The sequence below is a fragment of the Cydia strobilella genome, chromosome 12 (genome assembly GCF_947568885.1).
Source record: "Cydia strobilella chromosome 12, ilCydStro3.1, whole genome shotgun sequence".
Classification (NCBI taxonomy): Eukaryota; Metazoa; Arthropoda; class Insecta; order Lepidoptera; family Tortricidae; genus Cydia; species Cydia strobilella.
In genome coordinates, this window is record NC_086052.1 from 8,503,185 (window position 1) to 8,530,070 (window position 26,886).

Consider the following 26,886-nt stretch of genomic DNA (forward strand, 5'->3'; position numbering starts at 1 on the left):
GATCCTATTTCACCCCTAAATCAAACTAAGTGCACCACCGGCATACACCATAAATCAGACTATCTATGCTGCAAATACGATATTAAATTTCTTTATCTAGGCGCAATCCAGCTGGCCTATCAGGTGTAGGTATATTTATGGACACACTTGGGTAAATTGCTGAATGTATCGCCCTACTTACAAAGGTCGAAGGCTATGGTTGCACACATGTCATTTGTAGTACCTATGTAGGTTTACATGGTCTGTTTGCTGTTTGGCGTTTGATTTTCTTTTTCCTTTTCGGTTGGTATAGTTTTATGTCGGGTACGGTAAGGTGCCCCGTGTCAGCCTTACCTATATATATATATAATACAATACAAATACTCTTTATTACACACCTCATTACAGAAAACATATTTAAAAAAAATACATATATAACGAATAATATATAACATGTAACATTAATATGTGTATCTTATGTCCATTTCTATGCGAATACATGTTTGCATGTACCGATCTGTGCGCAATTGTAACTTTAGATTGATACTCGTTTCTAAAAGGTTGGTTGGTTGGTAGTTTGCATTTTTAGTATAAAAAATATTTTATATTACGTTGGTGGCAAGTAATGAAGGAGGACAATGTGATATTGTTCAACTGATGGTAAAGAGTAATAGACTGAATTGTATTACCAAATAGTAAATTTACTGTGAGATTACAGCTCAAATTTATAATAGCTGGCACAAGATTTTAGAGCATGTTTGTCAATTACATACTTTATAAAAATTTGTCGCTCGCCATGGTAAAACAATCCCCACTTAGATAGGTACGTAATTTATATGATTCGCATTTAATCATTAGAACGTGTTTGTATTTAGATACGGATGTTGTAATATAATGTACCTACGTAACTTTATAGGTATTGTATTACAGCGTAATATAATTGATCACCTAAGGCATTGCTCTGATACAAACAGAATGCCTAAAGCGCCTGTAATAAGATCCCACAAATATATCTCAGACAAAGAGACCGATTCCGCTTCAACAATTTGATATGGTTTTCACCTTATTTTGACACGACCTTAACCATGAGCATCGAACAGCGTTCGCGGATCACCCTGATTGGTGCTAATGAAATGTAATTACTGTAATCATATTATGGCACTTATTAGTGCGCGTGTGTCTCAAGGGCGTATCAAAATGAAATCCAATATTATTATTTTTTCAGAATCGGCTTTAAGGTTTTTGTACGTACCTACGTTGTATTATTATCTACTCGTATAATTCCAATCACTGTCGTCGGATCACGATATTAATGTTATTTATTTAGTAGTTGAAATAAGTTCCAGCCGTGTTATTATTGAGCAAGTAACTAGGTAGGTAGTCGAATAGTACGCTAATTGGCCAAATTGGTTTAATTACTCAGAATTATAGACATGTAGTTACCTGCGCGGTATGAAAATAACTTATTAACATGTTCGTGATTGCCGAATTAAATTATTGGAGAAATTATTAAAATACTTCTATTTAATGTAAACTCAATTATTTTCAAAAAATTTGGATTTCATGGAAATGTCGTGTTGATTAAAATATGTAAATTAATATGTAATACAAAATATTTTTTTTGAGATTTAATGAAGGTTGCATAAATCAAAATTTCAAAAAATGTTGACAAATAATAGGGTAACAGCTTACCCTAAACAGAAAATTGACGAACTGCTTATATATAGCAGCTATTATATATAAGCAAAATTTAATTACATTTGATTTACCTGTTATAGTGCAACCGACGTTTTATTTTAAATTTATTAGAAATACCCTTTTTCTGTCGTGTGATGTGTGTAGGTTTATTAAACATGAAAACGAAGCTGATTACGAGCAACACGTCATGAATCATGTGTCTAAACTATGTTTAAAATAATACGTATTTAGGTATATTAGAAACAATTGAACGTGACAATGTCCCTTTTAATAAAAATAATCATACAAGTATGCGACAAGAGATCTAATTGTACCCTTTTTGCTGTTTCAGGTACAAAAATGATCACCAAACAACTCGGCAGAAAAATGTTGTGACAAACACAGGACCTGGATGAGAAGGAGCCAAAGATGTGTCGCCTAAAGAATTTCCAAGACGTATTCAATAACAGAACCTTCCTATTCATCTTAGTACTATTATCATTAAAACTGTGCAGTCCTCAAGACCTGAACGAGGAATTCGTGAATGAGGACAGTTTAGACACAATTTCCGACATTATGGTTGTGCCTGTGAAAAGGGTGAAGTTTCCTAGAAATGCGCAGAATCCTTGCAGGCTGAGCGAGCTCTTGTGTGATACGGGACAGTGTATATCGCTGGACAAGTATTGTAATGGAGAGGACGACTGTGGAGACAAAAGCGACGAGCCCAAGTCTTGTACACGTAAGTATTATACCGTTTACGTAATTTACTAAAACATTTATGGAGCTGGAATGTTTGGAAGAAAATGTTTGTCTGAGCTGAAAATAGGTATAATAATTATAACCATATTTTGGACAACGCGTGTTTTGGTGGCACATATACACTGCGGTTAATTTGCTTACCATAGATAAATACATTAAAACGTTTATTCTACGTGTCATTTATAAATAAAAAAATTATCTAGTTAAAAACAATATATAATTTTCTAAGATATTCTATGACAAGAGTAATTTCTAGTAGCCAGTCCCAGAATAGATGTCGATTTTAATTACGACACACTAGAAAACTCCAGAAAAAAAATCCATTGTACTTAAAATATGTCATGAGAGAAAAGAATACTACCAACTTCGAAAATAAGACCTATTTTAATATACTAAATCAAAAAATTCTGATTGCCTATTTTCCTGGCGTCCTTACCCTAACTTTTGTTGATATAAATCAGTACCCATCTGGCCATTATCTATTATTCGAAAAATATATCTATATCCATTCCACTACACTCTTATTACTTCGTGGGGTTATTCAAACTTATTTTAATATGTCCCCTTCTAGCTCTATTCCCTATTTACATGAGGAAAGTGCTTTGTGAGGCAAAGGGTGAGAGAGTCAAAAGATTTGACATATTTCACTTACCTACTTGTATTGGTGATATTTTTGACAGTTACTACAGACAGTTTGACAGACTACGCAAGTTTTACTAAAACTTCGTAAGTATACTAGGGTATACTATACGAAATATTAGTTATCTAGAAAATTATGAATTGCTAAAAGTGATTGTACTTTTTATCTCTACTACAGTCGCCATAAATCGCCATATATCGAAGCGGTCGAGGTGCTCAAAAATATCTGAACACGCACTCTAACGCCTTGACAATACAGACGAGTTCAAATATTTGTGAGCACCTTGGCCGCTCCGATATATCTGATGGCGACTTTCCCTACGTCGTTCTGTAAAAGCCCGCCTATGAGTTTCATGTGCGAATTACAGACCCTTTAAAAACCTATCAGTATATTTCTTTTTTTAAGAACCCCCACACTGAAATATTTAAGACCACTATATAAAAATAATTTTTTACCGGTTATGGTTTCTATTTTCGACGGAATCCTAAAAGGTCAGACGCGTGGAGTCGCTTCGGAGAGGCTGTGTCAGCGGACAACTCGGCTTCCTTAGCCTTTTGTGTATTATGTGGCTCAAATAAGAATAGAAACGCGTTCGTGGCAAATTTTCTAAGCGCTGGGGACATTTCCATACATCGATTTTCCTGGATTATTAACTTGTAAGATATTGATTTTGGTATTGAACATACGGAAAATGTATGATTGCATTGCATTAAGTAAGGTAGACGAGCAGTGTTTACATTCACCATTACTACTAATTTATTACGTCTACTTATTTGATCATTGCACATGCTTCAAAATATTTAGATCAGTACGGTTTCACTCACTATTATTTTTAGTCGCTTTTGTATGTCTCACGATAGTTTAATTTCGATTATTGCACATGCTAATCCAATAGGATTTATATTTGCACAATATATGATTCACTCATTAAAATAATAAATTACATATTGCTTATAAGTGAATATGGGTATCTGAAATACTAATAAATAAATATCTCTAGGCACGAGCAAAACCTTGCAAGTATTATTCAGTTTCAACTGGTTTCAAAAGGTGATAATGTACAATTGTACATACTTACCATGTAAGTAGGTACCTACCTACATAAAAAATCGAGTCAAATATTTATGCTCATCACACAAATAATTGTCCCATGCGAGATTTGACCCTGATATAGATTTCAAAATTAAGCTGACAGTCTACTATATTTGTCTGTCGTTTTATCTGTATATATAATTGACGACGGGTCTGGCCAAGTGGGTAGTGACCCTGCCTGTGAAGCCGATGGTCCTGGGTTCGAATCCCGGTAAGGGCATTTATTTGTGTGATGAGCACAGATATTTGCTCCTGAGTCATGGGTGTTTTCTATGTATTTAAGTATTTATATATTATATATATCGTTGTCTGAGTACCCATAACACAAGCCTCCTTGGGCTTACCGTGGGACTTAGTCAATCTGTGTAAGAATGTCCTATAATATTTATTTATTTATTTATTTATTTATTTATTTATAATGTTTCTATAGTTTAACCGTTAACGTATACGAGGACATTGTGTTGTGAACCAGAAGCATTTAAATTAACTTTAGATATCAAGTCACCTGTATAGGATTGAATTGACCTGACGCTGTATAATCCGCGCGGTAGGTTAATCTAATCGGTTCAAGTAATCTATCGATGATCGATCTAAGACAATCATGGCCGCCGGTTGTGTCCTATGAATTCGATAATTGGAACATACATTAATTTGGTTATAGGGATTATTGAAATACTAATTTCTATCCGCGACCTTGTCTATACGAGGGCGCGTGCGTATGCTATCAAGTCAACGTCCGCGAGCGAAAACGGTGCCTACGCTAAGCGGTTTGTAATCAGTTTAAATTGTAACTACCCTCGTTTGTAAAATTAATGGTACCTATAATTTGTCTATATTTAACCGAATAACCATGCTCTTGATAAAATAATTTTTCGAAAATTAATAATAATTGAGAAAATGTGGCTTTCCAACTGAGAAGGGTCCTTATGCTTCATGAGCAACAAGGACCTTTCTATCAGAATTTCTGTTGGAATTTCCGTTTGGGAAAAAATCGGTCAGACATAACAAAATCACCTTGTATAACAAAAATGTCTTAAATAAATTATTTCATGGCATTTAAACATTTAACAACCAACTTACTTACCGTCGCAATAGGTTGTAACAGAAAGTAAATATAGTTTGAACAACGCGATTCTAATAGCAAACAAATGTACCTATCTTTAGGATGACCTACCTTGGCGTTCTTGTGTAAGTACAACAATATCATGCTCCTCCTGAGCTTCTTTTTCTTTTAGAATCATGCATTTTTGCTACTTACAAATCAAATTTAATATTCTCTACGCAAAATATACACGCTGTATTAATATGCCAAAGTTATGCCTTGGGTCAGCCAAACCATATTGCTTATATTTATGCGTTTGGCAGTTAATCGTTCTTCTTTGAATCCTACTGTGATTACTTCTAATCGATCTGCGATTTTTTTTTGTTTCTATCTAAATACTGTAGATTTGTTAATTAGAATGTACTAAATATATGATATAAACTTGTAGTGAGATACTATATCTTAAGTTTATAATGTTGTACTAAAGTTAGGAATCTAAAACAAGCTGGTACAACTCAAACGTTAAAATCTCATTTTGAATAAACAACCATGGGTATATTTATTAGCACTGGAGTTTTCCTAGCGCACTTTATTATAAGTTACAGAGCGCGTGCCCTTGAGCAACAACTTTCCTACGTTTCAGCACTTCCGTTGTACTAATAAACTCTCAAATGTGAGCACGCCATAACCGTCCCCGTATCTCCCCTACCGTCCTTTTCTGTTCTCGTAAAATACGTTTTTACGCTAGAAATATCCGGAACGATAATTGTCTTACACAAAAGACCTCGAGATGTCCTCACAAAGGGGATTGAAAGAACTAGATTACTGTCTGTTTCCACGATTCCACGTCTCTGGGGAGTAGGGTTGGGACGTCAACGGACGATGACAGAAGCTTTACGATGGATAAATTCGGTCATTTTTGGGCTTGTTTGAATATGAGTGTCGACACATTACACAATCGCAATATAAGGAATGTTGCAGAAACATAATAATATAATATGTTCTTGTATTAATTTGTAATTTCAGCCACTTCTTGTTGTTCAGATTGGTCGTAAAGCAAATGTACTATGTGACTCACATTAAATAAGAATTAAGAAAATATTTACCTATCATTTTAACAAAACCCGATAATTACTTTGAATATAAGGAATAATTAATGTCATTTTTTCTGAATGGTGAAAATGGTATTTATAGGGCGATATACATATACATACATGTAGATGGCGTTCAATCTAAATGGGGCAGGTAGGAAAAAATTAACATAAGTTTTGTAATTACTTTACTTACGTATTTAGCTATTTATAAATTATAGTTTCCGATTTTTCCTTATTGTCCCGTTAGAATTAAACACCTTCTTAGTGTACAGGGTAAAAAGAAACTAGCATTTGAATTCAAGTAACATTATCATACTGGTATCAATTACGAACGAAGATCGCTTTGATCTAAGGCGCAAAACCAAGTTCTTTTCACTGAACAGAAAAAATGAGATAAAAGTTGTTCGGTATCGTGGCAACAACACACGGTTGATTTAGCTTGAGCAATTTTTATTCGCTTGAATTCGTTGAATGTAAACTAACATCGTAGAAAAAAAAAACAATTATAAAGAACGAAGTTACAAAGAGATAAACTGGCTGATGGATACTGTCTAAAAACCTTGATTGAAATACTATTATCGCATTTCGTTAGTGACGTTTTTACAGTGTTTTTTACATCCTGTATGGAGATAAACTGGCTCAAAGTTGTGTGTGTAACAGGAAGTGTCATGCGTCCGCCGGCTTCAATTTCAATTTTACCGGTGGTGTGAATCAATTTAACCTTTATTCGTACGTTTAAAACTACGGCTGCAGTTTTTCCTAGTCTAAAATTAGTTTGCATTGGCACAGTTTTGTTAACCAAAAACAAATGATTAAAATGGTGACGGACAGAAAGGATTTTTAAACATTGTTGACTTTTTTGCAATTTGCAGCATTGTGAAGTTGTTCCGGGATATAACTGAGATACAATTTTTATTAACAAACGTTTTATATTAACAAGGTACGTAGGTTCGACAAGAAAACGATCCGAGAAAAAATAAATACCAAAAACGACAACTGGGTTTGTATATTTAAACAAGTAAATAGGTACCTATAAATCCAGGTACAATTCGTGACTAATGTCCGTCCATTTTGTAAACAGCGCCACGGTAAACTTAACACCTACTTAAAGGGGAGCGTGGGTTTTTTTGTTAATTGTAGCTATATTTCGGGTTAATGACCACCTTCGTGGGAACGATAAAAGCGAAAGCTCGTTTTCAGGCATCGCTGTAATTAAAGGAGATTTTATTGTATGGTTGACTCCCTAAGTGGTAGAGAACCTGGACAAATATTGTTAAATTATTTAAAATTACGCAATTAAAACGACAGGCCTTTGCTCTTATTGCTAGACAGCGTTATAATTACTTTTTGTAGCATTAATTTAATTATTGTTAATTTACGAATGTGCATGTACTGCATGTTGTTTCTCTCAGAGCAATAATTGTGGTACCTATAAGTGGAAACTGTTCTGGCTGTTGTGTCAACTCAATTTGTTAAACTATATGTGTGATTATATGCTGTTTGTTTCCCTTTGCAATAAAAAATAAATAAATATTCAACGATTGTTGAAATCTTAGTATTGTATTAGATACATCTGCATAACTTAATAACAATACGCTCACGTTATTTATTTTAATTTTTATTAATAATTATATTTTACTTCATCGTTTAATTTTTGTCTATGATTAAAGCTGATTTTCAATTTTCTTACTAATCGTAAAATCACTTTATATACAAACAAAAATTTATCGAATTTACTTTATTTTTTAAAACTAAATAAATATGTTATACTTTCGTAGTGACAGACTCAAACACACAACTCGAAATTTTATATTTTGTTCACATTAACCCTCATTGAGGTAAAGATAGAAAATTATTATATAAGGACGACAATACCGTAGCCTATGGAGCTTGAGGGAAACCAAAACAAATCTGAAGAAAAAGTGTTTTTATCAACGCTCATGTGTAATAATATAAATATCTTTTCCTTAATTAAATAGCGAGGCACACTCGGGAAAATTCTAACTCCATTACCTTAACGTAAATTGCCAGAAAAGTAGTAAAACGGGGCCCGAATAATTCCAATTTCACTAATGCCCGTCGGCTTCGAAGTTTGTTTGTAATTAGCAAGGCATTCGTGATGTGTGTTGTGCAACAGTCCCAAAAGAACTAGGAACACGCGGGTAAGTAGATTGTACATTTTGTGTTACAAAAATCGGTCCTACAGTGATCTTTTTGGAAGTTTTTCTTAACTATAATTAACAAATATTATCGATCCTATTATAAATCAGTGTCTTAAAACGAAACCAGTTACAAAATGTTAATTACAGATATTTGCACACAATTGCAATATAAGTACTTTAGTTTAAGTCATATTGATTAGATCTGGTAGCAAGCACAGCTTCTTTTTTAAATACGTCAATTTTCTACATAATAGAGAGGAAACTTTGTATATTAGGTAGGTACGGTACCTACTTGTTCGTGCAATTTCATTTCTTATACATTTTGATGGAAGGGTCTATCGATAAAAGTTTTAATTGTATTTGCACGGCGCAAAACTTGATTATCCAGGTACAAACTTCAAAATAACTCCTTTTGATTGCATAGGATTACGCTAAAATAAACACAACACTAACTTCGACTTCGTCACACGGCATCGCAACGCGTCTTTCACCAACTGAGTTTGGAAGAACAATTTTGTTCGTATTCAGCGAAGCTTCTAATAGCGTCTCCGCTAAGATGTCTCAATTACGCCCGCTTAAGAGGAAAGGGGACGATCTATTCTCCATACAAACATAATCCTCATTTTCCTCCCTGGATATTGATATTAAGAAAAATATTTTTACAGAATTTTATTAGCTAGAATTAAAAAAACTAAAAAAAAAACAAACTGTCGGGGCTTGATTTTTTAGTTTTTTTAATTATTATAAAAGTTAGGCACGAAAAACAGGTTTCATACAAATTTATATATTCTCCTAACTCTTATAATAAAGAAAAAAAAAAACAAACGTTCGGACATAGCTATCATATGTATATATATATATATGTATATATATATATAATACATGAAATTGTGTTTCATCTGACAGGATTTTAAAATCGTCTACATGGCCTGTGTATTTAGTAAGAGGGCATTCCAGAATGATGTGGTTGATGGTCTGATCCGGGTGCCCGCAGCTATAGGCAGAAGAGGAGCTCCAGCCCCATTTGTACCAGTGGTGGCCGCAGTTGCCAACTCCTGTTCTTAGGCGGTTAAGAGCGGACCACACCCGACGGGGTTCCTTAAAGCCTGCTGGGGGTACTCGCAGGGGTAGAGCAGAGAAGGGGTTGGCTTGGTCTCTGCGGGCTTCCCATTCTGCGGTCCATGCCTCCTCCAGGGTACGGGTGGTCAGGGAATCTCCCATCAGTAATGCAGGGGGGTTTCGGGATTTAAGACGTACCTGCAGTCGCGTACCTGGGAAGGGCGAAATTCTAACTAACCATAAGTTTTGTTTTTAAATTATAATCCAGTGACATGTACATGTGCCATACGATAAATAATAATAATGAAATTGTGTAAAAATATTTTCAATAATGTTAATATCCAGAGAGGAAAATGGGAACTACGTTTGTATGAAACGCGATTTCAGGGTGGTCGTCCCCTTTCGTCTTAAGCCACCGTCGGCAAATACTTTTGTTCGCGCCGTCTATTTGCCGTCTTTTCAATGTCCATATTATGGTCCGTATATAATGGGAATGTTACGAATAAGTGGCGGGAATTCTTTGTTTTTTGTAATCAAACCTAACGTTGTCTACGTGTTTTGTAGACCTATTAGATTTTCGTATTTCCTATAAATCTAATAAAAACTAGATTTTCCTTGTTTCTTACTTTAACTTTTTACACCAGTTTAAAAAAAATACAGACAGCTTTAAAAAAAAAAGGATTAAAATCAGAAACAAATGTTTTATAAAAGGAATTATATACAAATAAAAATAATATAAATATCAAACCATAATCTACGATAGAATAAATATTTTATTAATGTAAATGTTTTGTTGTATAGCCCCTTATACAAAACGAAGTTGCACCAGCCATCTGAGAGATAATGACAAAGAAATATCTAACAACACTAACAAGCTCCCAAGGCAACGTAAGTTCTACATACACGCGTATCTAAGTGAGCCATTACTCTAGTAAAATGGACCATTTGTTCTACGTCGCCATGCATCGGGGAAAATGAAGAAATCCATCTATTTAATGAGGAGGTAGCTTTGTTTTGTTCGAATGAATAAAAATTAGGTAATGCTAACTTTATCTAAAACAGTTGGAATATCATTAGGAAAATAAAAAATTGATTTTAGTACTTACAAGTGTCTTAACAACCACATCTCACACCCACACAGCAAATAAAACTGTCCGACGGGATAAAACACATAAAAAGTAACCCGTTTTAACTGTTCTCACTAAGGGTACATGGTGGGTTAATCTGCTTACAAATTTGGCGGCTGTGTATGCATATTCCTTGTACGCCTTATTTTTGTTTGTAGATTTTATGTTGTGTCCATAATATTTCTAACATTTAAAAAAATAAACACGTTTTATCTAATAACCAATGTAAGAAAAAAAAGTACGTTCATCAATTTGAAAAAAAAAACCTGACAGAATAATTTATATGGAAAAGCACTTAACGTGACACGACAACCATCAAACGTCCATGACGTGTTTGCCTTATACAAAAACAAAAGAATATTAAAGCAAACAACATTTAACGGCTAAGTGAACACTTATGCTATGTAATGCACTGTCAGACTAGACAAAAGACGGTTTTTTATTTAAAAGAATGTAAAAATATGGCCGCTCCCATTGTGTTGGCTGGCGCGCTTTATTCCGATCTTTTTACTTCTCATTTCCTTATTTTTGTGTATGAAGGATTAACAACACAGGTACCGCAGCCCGCACCTATTTATTATCTGCTGCATAATTTTTGGCCTTGTTTTTTTGGCTGTGGACATTTTTAGATGTTAATTTTTGGTGTTTGTATTTGTTTTGTACTTTTTTGGAAAATGCAGGAAAGAGAAGAGTCGTAGAATGTAAGGGAACCCATACATTCTACGACTTCTCTTTCCGCAGAAAGTTGTTTCCTAACAAAGTCATGTTTGTTAGGTATTTTTGTTTCTCTAAACATTTTTATGAAAAGGATTTTCTGAATCAAATTTTAAATAATTGTAATTCGATTTAAAAAAAATCTACATCTTACTTTTTACATATGAATTTTTAATTTTACTTCCGACGTTTCGAGTGGTTTCGGAGAAGACTGACTAAAGTTGACATCAACATCTTCTAGCTGCGTGAAGCATATATCGAAGCCAGTGAACATTTTGGTGTAAAAATTGTGAAAGTTTAAATCAGTGTTTTACTTACTCACTTTTCTGACTGTTAAAGGCTGATAACACTTTTTATCGGCAATATCCTGGAGTTTGATTTTCAAAACACTTGTTATAACATTCACTACGTGTTTTGGCAAAATATAATACCTGCCTGATTTTAGAAATCTCATTTTTAAGATCTGGTTTAGGTTACGCGATTGACTGCCCAATCCAACAGTTGATAGCGCAATACGTGCTAGTAAGGTTTAACTGTCCAATACGGACGTCGAGCAAAATATGATCCGAATCTTACTAAACTTTAACTACTAGGAGTAGATACCTATACTATCTGCCAGCTACTAATATAAGTATGATAAAAGTAGGATTGTCTTAAAGAATTCCACAGTTTTTAACAGTCGAAAATGCACCTTACCCTTATAGTTGCTAAAATTCATAAGCTACCACAACCGCAGACCATCAGGCGGGATTTCGCCACTGACAAAACTTAACCTTTCGTGTGCGCATGTCAAAAAATTGCCATATAAATAGCAATCCTGACAACTTCATGTTTATTGAATATATATACTTACCTACCTGTTTTTTCTGCAGCTTGCAACAGGACGTACATGGGCGACGTTGGTCGCACCTATGAGCTAGAAGTGCGGCGGCCGCGCGAGGACCACCTGCCTTTCCTGTGCCATCTCAACTTCACTACCACCGGGGGGGACTATGGGGATATCATACAGGTACGTTAAATGCTAGTCCATTTAATTATTACGGTTCGTCCTCAAGGGATGGGATCATGTCACTGGGTAACACAGGGCGATATGAACCCGTCCCAAATCCCAAGTTTAGAGGCTTGAAAAGGATTATTATTTTGATGCAGTTGCCGATAATTCGTTCAATGTAGACAGAAACATATGTTAACGCATACGTATTACTGAACGCATTAAAGGCTACGAGTAAGTTCACAACACACACGCACAATTTTTCTACGCCAATAAGCTCTAGACGAACAAAAACTTCACAACTTTGTATATTGTCTCTGTTTATGTCTGTGTGTATACTGTGTGCGTTGTTTGTGTGATGTTGACAATAAAACAAAGAAAAATGGTATATATATCGAGCCAATTTGACCGTATAAAAGTTACTACAATACACAAGGGACGTTTCGATTTAATTGCGAGCTGCACCGATGCTCCAGTGGTTATTACGCTGACCTAGTCCACGGAAAAGGGTCGATTCCCATGAGTGAAGGTACATAGTTTCTTTATTTATTATTTCCGTTCAGACAACAACGACTCAATAGATAGGTTTTACGCTTATTTCAGCGCATTATTTAGTATACTCGTATCTATAGACAAGTTACACTGCAAAATAATAACGTTCCTATGTGATATTGGTAAGACATTTAATTACTAGAAAAACAAACAACCTAATTAAATATGCTTTCTTGGTAAGGGATATAGTAGTAACATTGATTACTTGAAAAACACAATTTGTAGCACTTCTACGCTTAGCTACATTATTTAATTTAGAGTGACGTAGCAATTCTACGCTTCCTGCGCGTGTCGCTATAACGCTGCCGTAGCGTAGCACTCTGATTACTTTAGAAACAATCCTATTTCTGTTTCGTTTAAAATTAAAACTAGAAAATAATTTTTGTAATAATACTAAGTAGCTTCAAACTAATCCAGCGAGTTTCTAAATAAACAAATCCAATTTCATCTTTCTGTTAGGATAACAAAAGTGAAAATCCATGACGATGACGGTAATTAGGCCCATGACCATTTTGTATGTGACCATGTACTGTGCTTACAATTAGGCTAAAATCATTAAGTTTATAATAGATTGTTATATAATTTTCCTCGGAGATATATATTAACACTTAAACTTAAATTATAAAATAACTTTGTTGCAGTTAACATTCGACACATTCACCGTGGGCAAGTTCGTCTCGTTCACATCCGACGGCTGCCCTGACGGTCACATGACCATCGTTGAGAGGAGCCCCTCCCCTCCGACCGGGCAGTGGTGCGGCTCGGCGTGGGGCTACACCGTCTACTTTAGCGAGTCAGACTCCATCAATATGACCCTGAGACTTGACCGGCTCAGCCAACAGGTGGGTGGTAATTTATGGCCCATTAAATTGCCGTTCATATTTCTAGTCATTATGGACAATTTAGAGGGTCCATTAAATGTAGTACATTAATGTGTTAGTGTAATTGGTTTGAAAGATGCCGAAGAGTGTATTGATAATTGGACTGTAAATTTTGTGGCATGTTTACAATACAATACAAGATTACTTTATACGTTGTCACAATGACTCCTTATTTTTGAAAAAAAAAAGCGCTGGTGGCCTAGCGGTAAGAGCGTGCGACTTGCAATCCGGAGGTCGCGGGTTCAAACCCCGGCTCGTACCAATGAGTTTTTCGGAACTTATGTACGAAATATCATTTTATATTTACCAGTCGTTTTTCGGTGAAGGAAAACATCGTGAGCAAACCGGACTAATCCCAATAAGGCCTAGTTTCCCCTCTGAGTTGGACGGTCAGATGGCGGTCGCTTTCGTAAAAACTTTTTGGATCTTTTTAAATTGAGAGTGAATAGACATCTTTTAGGTAGCATGATCCATCCTAGACTGCATCGGCACTTACCATCAGGTGAGATTGCGGTCAATTGCTTGCCTTTTTATAATAATAAAAAAAAAACTAGTGCCCACGTCAATTTCTGAGATTAGTTGCCAAGCGGACCCCAGGCTCCCATGAGCCGTGACAAAATGCCGGGACAACGCGAGGAAGATGATGATGAACGACTCCTTATTTTTATCTACTAGGTATCACAAAACGCCTACAAGAGAGGAGTTCAGAATTTAAATAGATTGACTATCCTCTACTCTATTCTTCTACTTATGTATGCCATAGATGAGTAAAGCGTACCTGCTACAATAAGATTAAGTGAACATCATCGTAAAATATCGTATCCACACAAAAAAGGAGTAATGTCCGCAATAAAATCAGTAATGTTGTACAAAAATAAATTTATAAGCGCTCAAATTAAATATCATACGTATAATTATCAAACGTTACTGTTCGTTCGAAGAATAAATAGATTTGAGTCACAAAAGAAAAACATGAAAAGTACAATACAATTTTAAAAACATTCGAGATAAATGAATTTGATATCCTTTGTGTGGATAAACCCACGTACTAATCGGATATACCTGTCTAAATATCGATTCGTAGTGGATATACTTAACACACTTATACATATGCGTTAGACTGAATTTCAATTTCATTTTACGAAGTGTACAATTACAACAACGGAGCTATCGATCCTCATGTTCAATGAACTTATCCAGTTGGCTTTGTTACTGCAAAAGTTTGAGAGAATATTGAAATAATATACCAATGTATTCGTCGTTGTTTCATAACTGATATTTAAAAAAACTGACACATGTTGTTCAACAAACTGAGACACATTATAAAAGCTTTCAAAAATTTTTGTCGTTTATTTTTTGATGTGAAGACAGACAATGTTAAAGCAGTAATAATTTAGGAATTTTGAATAGAATTAAAAAAATTAAAAGTTCAAAATGTAGTTATAATATCTTATGTGTCTAATTGCTCCTCTACACGATGGCCCAGCGCTGGGCCAGCAAGATGGCCATGCGATGGTCGAAAGCACGCACTATGGAATGGGCCACGTGTAGATTCGTACGCGCCATCGTTGGCCTACTACCTTTGATGTGCGGATGAAAAACCGACACCGTGGCCATCCCATCGTCATCCCGCTGCGCCATAAGCCATCCGACACCGCTACCTTCTACACCCTGACCCATCTTAATGGGCCAATATGATGGCCCATCGTGCAGAGGAGCCATTAAATGTAATCTGAAGGCCACCTTATTCGAAAACTCGTTTAAATTGCGAGCGTACTAATTAAGTGTATCTTTTCACACATAGTAAAGTTAATCCTTATTAATGAACAACGATATTTATCTTCATTAAGAGTCACTAAGCATCCCTTTGTGTTTTACTGACGTGACGTAACTAACTACGTGTTTTCGCCTGTGACTCGACTAATATTTCACATCACCCCGCTTTTAACGGTTCGCTGCTTTTCCTTTATCTGCCGGCAGCAGCCGTATTATGTGCAAGGGTTGAACTTTCGATCAATTAATTAAGCCGAATAAGACCCTCGGGATTACATTGAACTCCTAATTTCATACGAGACCAACAAATAAATGATTGCGAACTCAAAATTAAAATACTTTTAGAACAGTAAACACACCAACTAATAACGAACTAACTGTCAGCCTTGTTTGTAGGGCGTTGGATACAATTTCGACTTCAAGTTAGCTTACAAGTTTCTAAGACGGAGTGAAGCGCGGTTGCGGTACGGGAACGCAACTGTGGGGGCCTGGAGGGGGGAGCGGGTCCCGGAGACCTACTGCGACCGCATACTGAGCGACTGCGACCTGAGAGCCTGCCGCATCCAGTCGCCCAACTTCCCGGGGGTGTACCCGCGAAACGCCACCTGTACATACCGCATCGAACATACCAAGGTACGCGCAGCAACGAGCTTTTCTGTGTCATTGTCGACGCGTTGTTTGGTTACATGATTTTTATTTAATCGTATCCGGTTGCTTTGCCTTGCAAAGTTGGGCTAAAACTATGTTTGCAATTTCCGCCGTTATGCTCATTAACTTTAGTAGTATTGCTCTTCAATTTTGCTTAAAAAATCACACAAAAGCTAACTCCCAATTCATAAATAGATAGATCGTTGTTAATCTATTTGTTAGTGATTTTACAAAAAAATCTAAAAATATTTATCAAATAACAGATTAAACAATAATCAAATTTCAATTTATGGGTTGGTTGATACGTAGAACTCATCACGATGAACTCGTACTCATTGTTTGTCTAACCACACATTGGCTCCCTAACGCCAATGACCTTCGATCTGAATCCCTTAGTTTTCTAATGGTTTTTGTAGCTTATCATATTAAAGGCAACGGCAAAAAAACTAGTGCCTACGCCAATTCTCGGGATTAGTTGCCAAGTGGACCCCAGGCTCCCATGAGCCGTGGCAAAATGCCGGGACAACGCGAGGAAGATGATGATGATCATAATAACGGCAACGGCTTTAAGCAATATAGTATCCCATATTTACTTCAAAGTTCGTTGTCTTCGAGATATTTGACATCAAAGTTGAACACGTTTAGGCCAATAAACTGGTTTTCTGGCCATAACTTTTATGTCAATTAATTTAAAATTAAAATCTCTGATACGTACGTTTTTCGAGACGTCAAAGACGAAACTAATGATGTAGATTTCGTATATGTAAGATCCTTCACAGCAATCGAGTTACGAAAAAGTGTATTTTTTAGACAATGTTAAAACAATCATTAATTTATTTCATTCAAAATCGTTTGTTTTATAATTCTATCTGTAGTGCAAATGTTAAAGGAGATACAACTTACATTAGATTACAACTTGTCAAAAATCGATGAAAACCGCGGCCCTCGGGTAGCCCGGCCTTAATGGAGTTACATTTTTAGTATCGTCTATGTGTCTCTATGGTTTATTCTAGGTTTAAATGTGTAGGCGGGCATATAAAACCATTCCTAGTTATCAGACGAGTATACGCGATAAGACCTTGCCAACTCATGTTGTCTAACTATAACGATCTGATGCGGTTTTCAAACCGTCATTGACCGTACTTAAAGTTGTAAACAATGCACAAGTTATTCAAATGTTGTATGTTTGTCCAGTTAGCAACAGTCCAATGTCGACTAACTATTACATGCGTAATGCTGCATTAATTTTTGATGAGATCTGAAATCAAATGGCATTTGCAGCTGTAGCGATTGTGTTGCACTCTGATCTCCTCAATGAAGTTGACCTAAATGATAATAGCAGTTGATCCCGGTTCACATTCAAATAAATCATTGATAATTATGATAAACGCGACAGGATTCAACTGTTACATATTTAAACTGAAACACACCAGAATGGGAATAATTAAAAATTACCGGATAACCGAAACACGTTACCGGTGCTGCTGCTGATGTGGCTGTTTCAAGTAATAATTAATATAAATTTCACACCGTACTAGACCAAAGCTCATAATATATGTATGTAAATTTGATACTCATACTCATTTATTTATAATAATATTTCATATTACACGTCATAATTGAATGTACATAATATATTCAATTCATTCAAATAATCATTATTTAAAGTAAAATAAATAAATAGTTATTCCTCCTAGAATATTATTAGTCTCGTTTGTATACGTATAGTTTTTAAAAGTATTGCTCGATTTTTCGGATATAGTTTTCTTTGTATTTTAGAAGAGATGATCTAGCCTTATTTCAGAGATAGTTTAAGATTTTTTAGAAAATAAAATTCATGCATTGGGACAGGTTGTATGTATTGATCAATGATAGATATAACTCCGTAATAGATGGATACAGTCTAAGGAAAAAACGTGCCTCGAAAATCAAGAAAATTTGATTCTCGTTCAGAGAGCGCTACTAGCTTTGGCCTACTGTCGTATAGATGGCGTTGACGGTTTCGTTTGTTATTTAACAATTTTAACGCATATCAGTGAAAGAACATGGGTCAAAATCATAAAAATAATTAATGCAAATAAAAAAAATCATTTATCCATATTTAAATACATTTTATCGTATTTTAATAAATCTTCATTTTTAGTTTTATAGTGTGTCGACAGATGGCAGTGAATTTACTGGGGTTACAAAATTTACTATGACAGTACCGCTCTAGTATAAGTTACTCTATGGTATTGATGTACTAAATTCCATGCATTGAAAACTATATTTGGGTACTTAAATTGTTTGTGGTTTAAACTTTTTCGTGTATTTCAGATACCTTCGGATAAGCATGTTTTAATAGCAGTAAGACAAACAAACAGTCATAAAATACATATCAAAGACCAAATAGTCAAATACGATAGAAGTCAGAGGGTTTTAAAGTAAGTACTATTTGAATACATATCAATGTTTTTATGATTTATACCTTCTCATATTATGTAGATTTTATTTCTTAGTTAAATAATTTTACGCTCACTTAACATGCATTTATATTTGATAATAAAGTATATTAGTATTTTTGGTGGTATTCTAACTGACCGATTACAATTTCATAATTTCTGATTTGAGATTTTGCTGATGTAAAAATGTAGCTTTACCGCTAATAATTTAAAACGAACACGGGACTTAATCGAGTACAAACTTACGTTTATTTATGGCCTGACGTTTTACGTGACGTTACGTTCGTGGTCACAGGCAGACTGGCGAGGAATTCTATCAACATCTTCTTGCCGCGCGGGTTTTGCGAACTACCCGCACTTGATCTTGATTATTAACTTGTACGCTAGGGTTGTCACTTTGCCTACACACAACACTCACGACGTCCGATGGTATGTGGTGGGATGTTTTTCCCCCTTACATTTGCTAATTACTGGATTCCACGAAGACGAAATCCCCTGTCCCTTATTTTGATGTTTTCTCATTTCAATTGCTTCACGTACTTACCGCTTTGATATCTTTAGCAATTTCTAATATTTACTTAATTTATACCCAAATCGGGTAACGGGTAGTTTGAATTTTGACTATACATAATTGATAATTAATAAGGCAGCGGAACCTATACAAACAAAATGTTAAAGTACACAATAATTTATAAGTAAATAAATAAATATTTGGGGAGAATTTTACACATTTCCTCTTAGCCCCAAACTAAGTGATGATTATACTGTTGACTATTAGGCAACTAGAAGAGTAGTAAAACACTTTATTGTACAAAAAGATACATAAAACAGGAAAAAACACACATCATTTGTACAAAGGCGAACTTATCCCTTTCAGGGATCTCTTCCAGTTGTTAACCTTTGAGAAATTAAGGGAGAATTGGAGAACGGTAGACATCAAAGCTGTACTAAACGACATAAAAACAAAATATTTTAATTTCCTAAAAGATTTCCTAGTATGGGATGAGAAATAAAACAAATATATAAACAGTCATATAATTATATTATATAATACATATACAAAAACTACCTAACCGCGCACATCTTTTAGGTTCCGTCCGAAACTATATAAAGTACATAACTTAAATAGATAAATAAATACATACATACATAGAAAACATTCATAACTCTGGAACAACTATTCGTGATTTGGCTTCAATTTCCAACTTTGTAAATTTCATTGCGAACTGGGACCAATGATTTTTTAGGAATGTATATACTAAATATTATTGTATATGCTCGCTCGCTGCTCGCTATCCGATTCACGTAAACATTGCGAGGAAATCAAACAAATGCTAGTAAAGTTTAGTTTCCGAATTGCATTGGAAAGTTATATGGCAATAGTTTTCGTATGAACTGTTTCCTGGGATTAGGTTGCCATACACCAAAAAAGCGCTTAGATAAAAAGCTCGGTAAAATAATTAATATAATTATTAAATGTTCCGCCGTTGTAATGTTATAATTATGAGTATACAGTGTGTAAATTCAATATGGGTGAATATTTAAACGGTGGCTAGCATAGGACCTAAGAAGTATATTAAGATAAATTTTGCTTAGAAATACAATGAAAATATTAACCATACAAAAAAAATCGGCGCGAAATGTAAAGCAACACAGAAGTAATGAAATACGAGCTTTTTAGAGTAACTCAACGCTTTTTGGCAGATACCTACTATAAAAAAGCTTGTATCTCTTTATGTCATTTTATGTCTCGTAATGCTTACTGCTCGGTAAATTAAAAAAAAAAAGTGACTCCGTGGTCAGAATTAAGTGTAACTTAAAAATACTTCGTTATTAATGATTACACGGATAAATTTTATATATGGTTTAATTTATTTCCCGCATTGGATTTAGTGTATAAATACTCTTTTTTAGAATTTGGGACCAGTGCAATGTTGTCCAGGACTACCTGACAGTGTGGGACGGCCCCACTCGAGAATCTCCCGTTTTGGTAAGACTGTGTGGAGGAGACGCTGTACCTGATATAGTCAGCCGCGGGCCTAACATGCTATTGGAGTTCCATACATCACCATATGACAATCCGTTTCATCCAGTGCCATTGAGCTATTTACCTGGATTTGAACTTGAAGTTCAGGTAAGATCAATATGTCACAAGATGTATTTTATTAAATTCCATTTTTAAATTTTTAATTAATAAGGTACGGTAATAACTTAGAAGATATAACCAAATGGAGATGCCTTATCCGTAATTTTCTCTACAAAACAGTCTGCCGATTTTTGCGGGGGAGGGGAACGTCAAATGTATAAGTAACGTAAAAATAGGAATGTCAGATACTCGTATACGTCAGTCCATACAATATGTATGACCATTTGTCATAACAGAAGGGAACGCCTGTTAATGGCTACTCCGTTTGGTTATATCCTCCAAGGATAATAATCTGAAGAAACTATTTATTTAAATTAAAGGAAATATGTCTATACATATTGATACAAAATATGTTTCTGCTAGATTATGACACATAGTTAAATTAGTAAAATCGTCTATTTTATGCACGTTTAATCAACGTTGTTATGAAAATATGTGTTATCGATGAAAACTAAACACCGAACCGAATTTGTGGCCAAAAAATTTGCTAATCTAAACCACAAAATAATAAAAAACAAGTTAAGCCTACTCTGCACAGACAAATTGCACATTGTACACTCGTTCATCTATAATCCAATCTCCCGCTAACTTATTTCCATTGCCTCATCGTACTCGTTAGTATTCTTCGTGGTTTCAGTTGAAATATTTTTCTTTGTCAGGTGCTGTACGTGGACAAAGATTCACATTCGTACGTGCGTTTAGACGGTCGGTGCCGCTTTGTACTTCGATCCTCAGACAAAACTAGTGGAGTGCTGAGAAATCCTCGACATTCACTGCCGCCGAATACTTCGTGCGTCTACTATTTTCAAGTGAGGATCGTTAGCGTTTCTTACATAGATTTCTGTGCTCCTTTTAATTGGGATTCGAGATAAACCATTTTTTTGTTTTGATCTGGCTTTCTAATTTTGTATAGCTATATTAAAAACAGTATTTTTTAAAGAAAACACCTTTGCCAGACTTATCAACAAAAGGTATAAAAATGTCGAACTAACATATTTTTAGCTACGTGTAGCTTAATTACATCCGCCAAGCAAAACATGTGTGCAATATATTTTTATAAACTTTAGGGTCGACCCAACGAGATCGTGTGGGTATCCTTCGTCAAGTACCATTCAGCAGGCACTGAACCTGCAGGATTTGACCAGCAGAAAGACTGTTCCTCGCAGCTGACCATTTGGGATGGGGCCGCGCCTGATGCTGATCTTGAGAGAAAGGTACTACTTACACTACTACTTACTTACTTACTAATACTAATACTTTTGGGCAATTTTAAAAGAACAAATTTCTGAAACTATTAGAAATCAGAAAAAGGTATTCAGAAGAATATAGTTAGTAAATAATAAACAATATGAATAAAATATTTTGAAATGTTAGTATTTCACTTCACAAAAATGTCACTGAGAAAGCGTAGAACCAAACAAAAAAATGTAATATTAATGCATAGTTCTTTCCGCTACTGTATTAGGTCATTTCATTTAATGCATATCCACAAAAGCCAGCAAGTTTTGACAAACAAATAATATACGACACTGGATGTATTAAAATGGTTCATTCGTGTTTTTTAATTCCGTTTAACAAATGTTTTTATACTATATTTAATAGTTCCTAGCTCTTACTTCATATCTCTCGCAATTTAAGGAATTTTTGTAGTTAAAATTTTATTCGACGCTCATTATTTATACATGATATGGTACATACTTTTGGGCAATTTCAATTGCATATTCGTCCTTCAATAAATTTTTCATCGAGCTGCATAGTTTATAAAGTAATTTACGGAACTATTTATTATAACAGCATCTCAACTATGAAAAATATTTCACAATCAATTTCGCAAAGAGGTTAAAAACTTTTAAAAATAAAAACAGCAATCAAGTACACTTCGCTTCAACTTTCATAGCCACAGTACCTTCTTCGTAGTTCGCAGAACTTTATTAAAAGTTTAATTTAAAAAGATTCTTCCCTACTTTTTAATGTTTCTGATTTAAAATGCTTTTTTTACTGTGACCTACTATGATAAACTTGAACTGCAAATAGATAAAGTCCGTTGAATATGATTCTGTTTTCTTGTATTTAGTTTTCTTAGTGTCTTACACTATTCTCACTCTAAATACTGAAGTTTTCGTTCCAAGGTACAAAGCAAAGAAAATTTAACTATCATGTGAAGAATTACTGTTTCATATTACTTATTCAAAATACATTTATAACTAGTTTTAAAAGTTCAAGTAGGTAAAAAGCAGATACCTACCAGATTATAAAGAGAGAAATACGAGTATTATGTGAATCTACATGTATGGGATCGAAAAGAATATCACAAAGCAAAACTTTAAATAGGAAAAGAATCATTTTTATTTATCTACACTTGCTCAATAAACGTATCCTAGATTTAAATTCTTTATCCCACATAAACTTTTACGAAGCACAAATATTAACCAATGTAAAAAGTTTTCCAACGTGTAGGGTAATGAAATGTGGATTAACTTAAGCGTAGAAGCGGAACTTTCGCACTGCGGAAGACTAAATGCCATGGATACAAATACAGATGTGATATAAAATTGGGTAGCGTTCTCACCGCCTTTATTCGTACCATTTCACTTTGCCAACTACCTCCCCACTTGACGTCGGGAGCCAAACATTAATTTTCTTTAATGTGTCTGAGCACTTTTACCGACTCCTCTACCAACTGCAGTGCGGTGTTTCGTTTCATTCATTTGCTATTCCTCTGGCTGCATTAAGAATAGATAAACGGCTTTGAGTCAAGTCATTTACTTGGTAGTTTAATAAGAAAAAGTTTTTCGCGTCGTAAATAACTCACTGGAGCGTTACTTCGTTTTTAAGTCTATTAAGATGGTTACGAGTACAGTTTCGTTCAGCATTTCATGCATTAAGGTAATAATAATGTACGCAGCAATGTGGCAGAAAGAAACAGAGCCACAGCGTATTTAAAGAGCAGTTAGCTGGGAGTCCCTACGACTGTAATTATTGCTTGACTTTTAGCTTTTTTGCGGACTTGACACATTAAATGCGCAAACTTTTAATAGCATTATTGTCATTAACGATAGGATAGGGTTTTTGACTTTAAGGAAGTGTGCCTTTTAACCTACCTAATCAAGAGCTTCATACTTTATTAAACGTTAAACAAGCCTAACACATCTGAAATGATATTGTATACCTAACATTTCTTACCCAGCTATATTATGATAATAATAATATCCAGCTGGGTTTTTGCAATACCTTTTTATGCTTACCATCTTAATCAGCCGCTCATATCAATTTAATTCCTAATCAATAAAATGTTGTTAAAGTTTCCTACAATACAAGACGCGATTCAAAAGCCCTCTCCGTGCTAATATGATTTATTTCCACAGCTGGACATGGCGGACAAGCGTTCATTGCTGGGGTCGTTCTGTCGCGAGGAGTCGCCACGACTTTGCGACCACGCTCTTTTATCAAACGCAACACGGGCAACGCGGCCTTGTGCGCCGTCGGAAAGCTACATCACTACAGGCCCGGCACTTACGATTCTGCAGGTAATTATTTAAGCTGAAACAATAAACTGTTCATGCAGCGTGCGTCATGTTTGACTATTTGTTATATAATATTATTGGCTAGTGCGTTAATAAAAAACATTCTAGATATTACTAACTTTTTAGACACAAATTTTTTCACTCAGATTTTAGGAGTTTATTAAAGTATACGTACTCCTTAAGAATGTATTACCATTTATAAACACGGGGTATGAAAATTTATGGGGAGTAATATCAAACGTTACGTTACTTACGTTATGTTTCGTTTGTAACTTATGGAAACGCTGCATGGAAACACTTTATTTATTAAATGTCAACAAATAACAATGGTATATTTGCGGAGTTTTGATATTAAATTTTATAATGTATTAATCCTTCGTAAGGAGTAAACTCCAGTCATGCGTCGGAGCTAACACACACTGTTTTAGTATTCTTTGAGATAACTAATAAAATAGAAAATTAATTTTCGATGTCACACGCTTGTACATAATAAAATACAAATGAGTCATGACAATACTTTGTAGTGAAAGAGTTTAACTAATAACAATACAAACAAACCTATTGTGGCGTCGCTAACTATGTACCCATAGAAATTGCCAACACTGAAGTTCGACGATTGACAAAGAAAGTATGAAGTACATCGTCAAAAATATGTTTAAATTTTTCGCCTTATTGCAACAGACTCAGGTGCAAAAGTGCAAACATCAAGTATGTTTGATGTATTTGATGTCGCATAATACTAATGGAAAATACTTAACGATGTGACTCCTTAGTAGTTACCTAAGTATTATTAAAAAAAATTGTAACTACAGCGTAGGTATAATACATTAGATTCTAATAAGGTAATAAGACATACAAATCGTACTAAGTAATACAGGGTGTCTTAAAGCAAATATAACTGTCTAGTTTTAAGGAAATAAAACACCGGAACATCGCTTACACGTTCACACTACGGTTTCTTATTAGGTATCTAGTAGTGTTCCTTGTTAATTGTAAGACATACCAAATGAATAGTTTCAATTTACGCCTCGCAGCTTCTTGTTTGTTACGAGATAATTATTTCTTAACAGTATATTGCTTGCCGCGCACATGCTGACTTTACCTAGCTTCCTTTTGCAAGTTCAATGCAAAATGCGCTTGGAAATATTCCCGCCTATTGTCAGCGGAAGACTGGGTAGGAGTAATGCTAATTGGTGTAGATTATAGTAAATTATGCTGGGAAGCTGTGGTGAAAATAATACGAGTAAGCAGTATAATTTTTCGGCTACAAATAATGACGAGGCGCAATTAGATAGGTAAAATTAGCACAATTTAGTCTGCACGTTATCCCAAGCAATTTAGCTATAAGAATAAGGTATGTAACTTAAAACAGGATCTCCTGTTTAAAAAAACTACTGTGTATACTTCATTTATAGATTCCTAAACCTTTTTGAGCCTCCTCCTATATTAATAATAAATTACCCAGGGTTTATAGTTTGTATTACTACCAAAGTAATTTTATTTTAAGCAGAATGAAGTCAAACAAGAGCCTAAATTGAAACCAATTTTATACTGTTTCGCACGTCTACACGTCTCTGTAGCATCGAATCTGAGTAAATAACAGATATGCTAGAAGTGATATTTATAGCTCTGATTGAATGTTTATGAGACAATCCTTTTACACTAAAGAACTCAGACTATGATGAGCAGGTATCGTTTAGAGCATATAAGCTCGGAGTGCTTCATGCAAGTTACTAGCTCAGGTCCAAAGGGTATTTAGCTAGATGTTTCCATGAAACATTGACCTGGAACATAGATAAGTCACGCGCGCGCAAAGCATTGCATTTGCCATTGTGAATAATGCAAGCACGTGCTCCACTCCGGGCGTGATAGAATGCTCCAGTGTTGTCGCGTTATTGCGCGAAACACTGTAAGGAGCTCAAGTGTACGTACATTCCGAAACATTCCCTTAGACATTTCAAATGCAAATCAGATTCGGTGAGGCATAAGAACAAAGGCTTGATTTAAATTTGTTATGTAGCATTTATATGTGCCTATTCGAATTGAATTTTGGAAGTAGGTAAATTGTTGTCGAACAATAATAATTTTAATTAAATAAGTTTGACTGCAGAATAAACCATTAAACATGACTTGTTTATATTAGAGGCAGAAAAATTGCACAAATACTTGTTCACACAAGTATTTTAAAGGATCCTCCGCTTCGTTCAGTGGTCGAATTAAAATGAAAAGCGTTTTAATTGGCTGCATAGAGCCGGGCAGGGGCTGAATGAGTTGATATGCTCACGCTGGTATGGAGTAAAGAGCAATCATATTTACAGTCGCATGACTGGCTTACGTTGCTCTTATCTATAATAATTAAATAACTAATATTAGTATTAGTATTCTGCAAAAGTGCATTTCGAATACACGAAAGCCCGAGTTAATGTAGGAAACCTGGGCTTAAGCAAGTTGTTAAAGTCACAAGTTGAGAACTGCTTTATTATTCAATATTAAATTCAACAAAGGACTGAGGCAAGTTCCTTAACTAAATATTTGAAGTTTTACTACACCGCGTCGCCTTGTGTCATGTTTAAATCGACCTTGGT

The 26,886-nt window shown here is 34.9% G+C and overlaps 1 protein-coding gene across 1 annotated transcript in view; it reads left to right on the forward strand.

The window, feature by feature from the left end:
• The window catches only part of LOC134746030 (uncharacterized), a 69,963-nt gene that overhangs the window by 40,435 nt on the left and 2,642 nt on the right, over positions 1 to 26,886 (forward strand). Inside the window, exons 2-10 of the mRNA XM_063680239.1 lie at positions 2,009 to 2,395; positions 12,218 to 12,354; positions 13,530 to 13,730; positions 15,939 to 16,175; positions 18,507 to 18,613; positions 20,546 to 20,765; positions 21,437 to 21,586; positions 21,845 to 21,991; positions 24,143 to 24,304. Coding sequence (XP_063536309.1) covers positions 2,086 to 2,395; positions 12,218 to 12,354; positions 13,530 to 13,730; positions 15,939 to 16,175; positions 18,507 to 18,613; positions 20,546 to 20,765; positions 21,437 to 21,586; positions 21,845 to 21,991; positions 24,143 to 24,304 — 1,671 coding nt within the window. The 5' untranslated portion in view covers positions 2,009 to 2,085. The remainder of the gene's footprint in view (positions 1 to 2,008; positions 2,396 to 12,217; positions 12,355 to 13,529; positions 13,731 to 15,938; positions 16,176 to 18,506; positions 18,614 to 20,545; positions 20,766 to 21,436; positions 21,587 to 21,844; positions 21,992 to 24,142; positions 24,305 to 26,886) is intronic.